Genomic DNA, 8081 nt, shown 5'->3' on the forward strand with positions numbered 1-8081 from the left:
TGATACTACAGAACTCTACTCTTCTTCAGAGAGAATTTCCAACTCATTCACTGTGAATCAACTCAGTGTTTCAGTATGCAGAGTATAAGCAGTTTGCAGATACTGTACAGACTGCAGAGTCAGTTCTCATTTCTTCACAGAAGATAATACTTCAATAGTCAGTGTCACAGATTTCTGAAAATCTGAGCACTGTATAGAGACAGATCAATGTGGTGGCAGATCAGATAAAAATCAGAGATATACAAATGAAGAAGAAGATTGATAGAATTCAGTGTGGAATTGATATAATAACAACTGAATTCTGAATCTTTCAGCCTGTCTCTGTTTCTGTCTATATACAGAAAGATATTGTTAAAATTCCCTCTATCTCTGCATCTGTATCTTTATTCTTCTCTTTATCAACTGCTGCTGCTGCTGTCACCACTTCTGCTACAGCATTGTCAACTGAGAATGATATTTAAATATATCAGCTCTTTCATACAATTCAATTAATCAATAATCTCTGAAAGAAATGAGAATAGAGATTGAATGAATAGTTCTCTATACAGCATCTGAAGTCATTGTATGAGTCTAGCTGAAGAAAGAAGAATAGTGAGTGCATATTCTTTTTCTAATGAAAGATAATCATTGATGAGATACTCAGCTGTCACTGTACAATGAAATTAAGATCTGTTCTAGAGATTATAGAGAAACTTGAGTTGATATATGTATGATTAAGAATGAGTCTGAATAAGCTCTCTGTCTTCCTCAGAAGAGCAAGAAGATAATCTGTGTATATTAACTATACTATATTATATATCTTTTAATCTTGAGTATTTATTTATTTATACACACAGACTGTCTCAGCAGAATTCACAAGGATGAGTATTCTCTCTTTCTCTCTTTTCTCTTTTGTATATAAGACATTTCTGCTTTCCTCTTTCATTCATGATGACAATAACAATAAGTTAATTATAAAATCCTCTTTTTCTCTGTCTTTCTTCTCAACTTCTTTTCTCTTTCTCTCTTCAGCTTCTTCATCATCATTCACTGATATATATAATCTCTTTTGCATCAGAATTCATCATTCTCTTATTGAAATTCATTAAGATCACTTATTCACTGTTCACTCTGTCTTTTTCCCACTCTGTATACTGCATGAGATGTCTATTTCATTATATCAAAGAAAAAGAACACTGACAGAGACTTGTGTATGTAATCAGAGAAGATTTTCAATTTTTTTTTTTTATAAAAAAGAAGATCAGCTCTCTTCTATTCTTCAACAGTGTTCTCTTTCTCTCTTTTCTCTGTGAACAATGTAAGTATTTCTCTGCTTCTCTACTGTACAGTATAGAAAGCTGATTATAATACAAGAGCTCTTATTCTATATAATTCTGTTATCACTCAGTGAAATCTGACTCAGACTGAGTTGATTGACTCATATCATCCAGCTGCTGAATATCAAGATGAGTGATAGAAATAGTCAGAGTATGACACAATATATACCAGCAATTTTCAGCTGAGTATATTTTATCATAGTTTTCAATTCTGTGCTCTGCTTGCTGTCTCTGACTTTGATATATTATACATTTATATATGTATCAGAGCTGATCAAGTGTTGTCTCATTGTTCATTGTACATCAATACCATTCTGATTCAATTCTGTGATAGAACTCTTGTCACAGACTGTACACAGTGTCATACATTCTCTGAGTTTAAACTATTTTCATTGTGTCACTGTGTGTACAGTCACTTTGAAGAAGTATATGTTAACTGCAAATGATGTGATTATACAGTATACTGCTCTCTCCACAGCTCTGCAGATCAGTCTGATATATATGATGATTTTTATAATAGACAGTCACCACAGCTACAAGCATCAGCAGCAGATGATATAAGTCATAATACTCAATCTGATATATAGAATAATTCTATTCTCATTAAATAGAGTATGTACAAAGCTTTTATTTTTCTGTTCTGTTCTGTTCTGTTCTCTCTCTTTGATCTTCATTTCTCCATTATTATTATAGATGTATATATATTATTATTATAGAGTTAGACCTAGTTATACAGACTGTGTACAACACTCAGACAGTTGACTTGCACTTCTATACAGTGTCTGAAATCAGTAGCTCTTTAGTAGAAGTGAAGTCAAGCAGATCATTTAGCTAGTGATTATATAACTTTCTGTATGCAAAGTCATATATATCTGAATTTAATAGTATTTCTCTTACTAAATACAAGTATTCTGTATATATGAACATGAAATTGAACACACACCAGCAATAATCAGGTTATATGCAGTGATGTTGATGGCTGAGTGACTGCACCTCTGCATATAACCTGGTTATTGTGAGGGTTGGGTTTGAACATGCTGTAACCCGACCCATCTATAACTAAATAGCTAGTTAGCGAGGATGGATGGGGCTTAAATTTCTTTTTTCTTTCTTTTCTTTTCTTTGCTTGTTTCTTTGGGCTTCTTTTTAGCTTCTTTCTTTTCTGAGCAAAGCGCTATCTTGCGTCATTTTTAGCCTTATTTTTTTAGGGTGGTCATCTGTACTCCGTACCTATAACTCCAACCCTTTTTTTTCTTGTTTGGCCTGCTGGGTTTGTATGCAGCACTGCGGGGGCCCGGAGTTAAAAAATCAGTCAAGCGATTTCTTCTTCTGGCCTGGCATGCTTCATAGCAGCGGTTTATGCAGTATGTATGCCCGGACAAGCGACAGAACGACCGCCTGATCAACTTTTTCAAGCCTCGTTGGCGCTGGTGGTAGGTTACCCGAATAACCGCCTGTGGCTTTGCAGGGGAGTCAATCGCCGCCAATCACCGCCAATGACCATCCATCCGTCTTTGCATGGAGTAATAAATATCTGATGTTGTGCTGTGGAAGATATGATATGCTATTGTTGATGTCCTTTCCAAAATTGCATTTTCCCGAGCTTTACCTTTCTTTTTGTGATAACGGATGCGTGGAGATCGCCATGTATATTTATTTGCAAGGTTCGCTGGATTTACAAAAAAAAAAACCACTTACCGTAGCGTGTGCAAGGGATTCCTCCCCCACCTCCGCACTGCGCGGACTGATTGACCGCGGTTCAAATTCCCGACTTGCTGGCTCGCTTACCTATCGTGATCGTCGAGGGTTCACTACGGCAAGTTAGTATAGCTATTTATGTCTAGGGCAGGCAATTGAAGTGGGCTTCGGGTACGGTTCGAGGCCAGGGATTGGCAGCCCCCCACCCAAAAACTGTTCAGACTCAGCTCGCCTGTCGTGTCCCCGTGCACTTGACTTGACGCTGTATGGCTGGAGATGTCGCTGTGCCATGATCAATGGCTGGCTGGATCAAGACCATCATTCCCCTCCACCTGGTCATCAGTAGTAGTGGTGCATTGCCGAAACGGGTCTTGCGCATCTCAATATGACTTACCATGTACGGTATGCCGCAGATGTTGGGAAATGCGTCTATTTGATAGGCCGCCCGCCCACGGTGGCTGTCGTGCCCTGCCTACCCCTCATTTTTCAGCAGAGGTCTTGCCGAAAATTCAAGAGCAGGGTTATTTGTTGTCAGCCAGCTCGAAAAAGAGATGGCATTTACCCCGCATCAACTGACATCTCAAGAGAAAAAAATTCCATCGACAGAGAGAGAGAGAGTGTGTGTGTGTGTGCGTTTGTGGAGGCATCGCATACCAACAAGTCGCGCCCATCCAGTGTAGGGATTTTAGTTTTCATATACAACTTATAAATATATATATATATATATATAAAGAGCTCCTGAGCCCATCAGATCGAGCCCGTCTCAATGTCTCATCCGAAGACTTATTTCATTCTTCCTACGACAGCGTACGCTCCAAATGATCTCATCAAGCTGGGGCAAGTTATCGCAAACCCCAGAATTCCATACCAGCGTCTCGCTGAACCGCTCCCGCTTGAGGGAAAGCTTATTCCTCGCAAAGCAGCGGTTGCGGAGTGGAGCGCCTCCTGGGTCGACAGCAGCGCCGCCAACGCAGGGGTTTTCGCGCATATGCTCGGGCTCCTGACGGCGAAAGTATCGGCTAAACACTCTCAGAAAGAAACGAGCAAATGGGAAGGCACACTGTTGGAGACGAGCTTCATCGAGCTAGATGAAAATCCAGAATACGTGCAGCAAACCGCCACGCAGGTTCCGGCGGTGTCGAAGTGGTTAATGGAGAACCGGCTGTTTGGGGGAACGGTGTATATGATTACGGGGATAAAGACGGCTATCAAGCCTGGCAAAGCCACTTACGATGCTGTAGCTGAAAGGGACATCGCGGCAAAGCTCGAGGCCACGGTGGCCCTCGATCCCGGGACAGGAGGGGTTCCGACGGCGAAAATTGGGGCCGAGGCGGGGTATAATACCGCTGGAGATATCCATTTACAGGGCACGCCGCAAGATAGCTTCGTGTTCGCGTATCAATTGCGCAAACTCCACATTAGCTGGTATCCTAAGCTTTATTCTTTAGGAGAGCACCTCGGAGGTGCAGACTTGAATAGCGCCGGGGATTCGAATATTCTGCGCGAGAGAATACGCAGCCAAGCCGAGAAAGATGCTGAATACGAAATCGGTGGTGTGAAATATGAGGCAGAGGACTTTGGGGCCTTATTACCGAAAAGGGATGTTAAAATCAACGGTGTTGATGATTGTGATGGAGAGCAGTGCTTGATGATCCAGGCAACAATAGGTTGACACTAGGGAAAGAGGGCTGCATTTGAAGGGCTGTTTTGTCAAGGAATTTCCGTCTTGGCACCGGAGCACTACACTTGAGATTTGCGGATAATCTCTGTTAGCTTATTTGCGAAGAAGGATATCCGATCAAAACTGCCGTGTTTCTCGTTGACTGCAAACATTTCTGGGTTGTAGTGTCCGATCTCAGGAATCAAATAATTGTATTTATGCTCGTCAGAGACACAACTTATCGATTCTAATATTTCACGTACGGCACTGATCGTTTTGAGGCCAGCACTATGCTCGCCCAAATCTATTAGCGATCTGTTCTTGTCGTAGAATTCATATATAATTGCCACCAGTGCGGCGACAATTGGGGTTGACACCGACGTTCCAGTCATGACTGTCCAGGGTTCGTGTTCGGTTGTCCTAGCAGAGCGAGCAGGTGGCTGTATACCGATAGGCCATATGGACTCGACATTGCAGCCTAATATTCCAAAGGAGTACCGAGGTTCAGTTACTGGAGGACATATGCGAACCTTGTAGCCATATTGGTCCGTTGCGAAAATTTTGAAGACACGGTCTTCCCGAGCTGGATATTGCAATCTCTGATTGTTGCCTGAGTTTCCCGCCGAGGCAAGTAGGATTATCTCCTTGCTCAGGGCAAGTTTAATGGCCTCGCGCAAATTCCTGGTCACTTGATCGAGACCGAACGACATTGATATTATGTCAGTGTCCGACTGTACGGCATCTTTGATAGCCTAAGTGCCACCATTTAGTTATCCATGAGCAGAACAAAAATTCTTAACAACTGGACACGCTCACTTGCTCCAATTTGGCATCCACGGATGGATCAGTCGCTATCGAGTCTTTGGTATGTCCAATCCGAGCAACAAAAAGCTCCGCGTTCGGCGCGAGTTGGAGTAAAATACCGGCAATGAAGGTCCCATGCCCATCTTCATCAATTGGCACGGGCGAGGCCGCCCCTGAATAGTCACGGAACTCCACATTCGCCGGCTCATTGCGTTCTGGTGCGTAACCGTGCGATATATAGGGATGATTAATATCTACACCCGTGTCGATGATCGCTATTCGAACTGGCTGTAAATCCCGATTTGTTGCCGAGTAAGGCAAAATATCCTCTCGAAAACGTATTAGCGATTCCATCTTTTGTGCGCTTGCTCTGTGGACGTAATTTCATTAGCGGAGGTTTTGGAACGACACAAAAAATGTAACAAATAAATGCCCTCGTCTTACGCTATAGCTTCCGGATGCGTGGAAACTGCACAATCAAAATGAATCTGAGGTGGAAGTGCTTTAAATCGCTCTGCCATATTCGCTGAGGGTAGAAATGTCAGTAAGGAGAATGAAGTATGGAAATAATAAGGAACGTTATGCACGGACGCATTGCGGTTGAATTACAAGATGATGGATTTGAATTAAGTTCCGTGCCTAAGTCAAGCAGCCGTTTCCTCTTTTTGGGTGGTAACACTTCCTCAGGGGGGACTGCAATTGCGTCCTTTTCGACAGTAGGGTAGGCCAATGGAACGGCGGTAATGGTACTCTTATCTCGCGCTCTCGACTCGCCTGTCTTGTTGTAGACAGTAGGGTTCGGAAGAACAGAATCGGATCGACGTCGTTTCCTAATCCTCCCTCGCCATATATCCAAGGCACGCTCTAGGTTACTGACAACGTGGCTGTATATATTCTCCCGTATTGCAATGGTCACCTCTCTTTCTGGCATGTTTCTTTTCAATGCGTCAGCGATGTGTTTATGAACTCTTAAACAACCTTGTACTGCGCGGAAATAATAATCGTCTGGCCGAAGAGTGTAGCGTGAATTATCACCTTGCTGAAAGCTTGTGAATTTTTCAACGATCTGCCATAGTTCGGATATGGGTTTGAAGTTCTCTTTTCTGTCACATGGGCTAATTTCGATGTGCAAGTCCGCTGCGGTATAGATTTCGAGGAGAATCTTTGCGAAGGATACGAAAACTGGGTGCCCCACGGCGAAGGTCAGAAGCTCTGGTGACGCCGGAAGCGCTGAGGAAAAGGATAGATAAAGCAACCCTCCATCATTGCGGGATTCTGTAGATTCCATAATAAGAATATTTTTAGAGTCCCACTGCGTATCATAGAAATCGAGAAGGTAGTAACCCAGCTGAAGAGCCCAAAGTTGCTTCTCCCTGTATAGGGCAAACCTGTCTTCTGGTGCCATACGAATCATCTGCTCGAGTGATACTGCAGATGATGGATCGGCACTGATTTCTGATAGAGTACTGTGCCAAGTTCCGACTACCTCATCTCTGTTTATAACTAAACGCAATCGCTTGCCATGATTTGAATGATCTTGTAGCTGGTTGCAGATATTTTCGGTACAATTGAACAAGCCTCCGCCCCTACAAGCTGAGTTAAGTACTGCTGCTTATTTTGGAATAGCCGTGAGACGTACTCGTGTGGATCACACAGCGCTTCTTGCCAGTTTCCTGGATTTAAGCAGAGAGACAACCACATATGAATTCGCTGGCGCGATGTGACCGTGTTAAGGTTGTCTGGTAGCCCCAACCTGACTTCGTGATTTTCACATTGGAAACTCTGGAAAAGGGTCTTCAGAACAGTTACAACTCGATCCCGTGTTGTAGTATCCTTGTATATATAGAAATCCGCGTCTGGAGAGGCGCCCGTTAAATTTATTGCAGCAGTCTTCAGCGCGCAGACCACAGCATCATTCGCCACTGTTAGTGAATCTAACTCTGTGTATAGTTCCTGGGGATCTTGGGGAGACCTGAATAGTGTTAGATGTGGCCCACTAGCCATGCTGAAAGTCCTTGAGCGTGTCGGATGCTCCAAGAATATCTTTAACGCTAACAAGTTGGGGTATTCACACAATGAATCGTCCACCGCGTAACTCCGTATCGAAGGCTGCACCAGTCTGTCCAGTCGCTCACACAGTCCAACAAAACTTTTTTTAACATGGAGGAAATCAGCCAACTTAAACTCAAGACAACTATCCCTACACTCCAAGGCTCGACGAAGCTCATGCTCAAAGTACCAATGGGTGGTGCCTTGCTGAAATGGCCGATGTGGGCTTTGTCTGCCGTCCAGCAGGTCACTCAGGGCCTGTAATAGGCGAAATTCATCACACTTCTCAAGTTGAGCCATCGGCAGACTTTGCGATATTTGGTAGTTCTGTCTCCTCCTCCTCCCTCTCTGCTTGCTTCCGGATGGATTTTATTTATTTTTTAGGGAGGCGGTAGTGGGTTCAGCCCCCGCTTTTGCGTGGATCAGATTTATCTCAGCATGCTCAGCCTCTCTTCTCGATATTTTCAGATTAGCGTGATCAACTAAACTCCTTTAGACTTCTGCCAAGTCCTGCTAACTTCTGGACCAATCAATTACTCTGCACATACTCACAA

General features: G+C 43.3%; 2 protein-coding genes across 2 annotated transcripts; one reads left to right on the plus strand and one right to left on the minus strand.

The window, feature by feature from the left end:
• Positions 1-3780: 3780 nt before the first annotated feature.
• HCBG_08340 (uncharacterized protein) lies at positions 3781-4686 on the plus strand (the record flags this gene model as incomplete). The annotated part of the gene is made up of 1 exon (XM_045435389.1): positions 3781-4686. The coding sequence occupies one exon, from the start codon at positions 3781-3783 to the stop codon at positions 4684-4686; it is 906 nt and encodes a 301-aa protein (XP_045283881.1).
• Positions 4687-4754: 68 nt separating this feature from the next.
• HCBG_08341 (uncharacterized protein) lies at positions 4755-7827 on the minus strand (the record flags this gene model as incomplete). Its single annotated transcript, XM_045435390.1, has 6 exons — positions 4755-5426; positions 5491-5848; positions 5923-6004; positions 6088-7064; positions 7118-7450; positions 7718-7827. The coding sequence occupies 6 exons, from the start codon at positions 7825-7827 to the stop codon at positions 4755-4757; spliced, it is 2532 nt and encodes an 843-aa protein (XP_045283882.1).
• Positions 7828-8081: the final 254 nt, after the last annotated feature.

This window comes from Histoplasma capsulatum (assembly GCF_000150115.1).
Source record: "Histoplasma capsulatum G186AR genomic scaffold supercont2.15, whole genome shotgun sequence".
NCBI lineage: Eukaryota > Fungi > Ascomycota > Eurotiomycetes > Onygenales > Ajellomycetaceae > Histoplasma > Histoplasma capsulatum.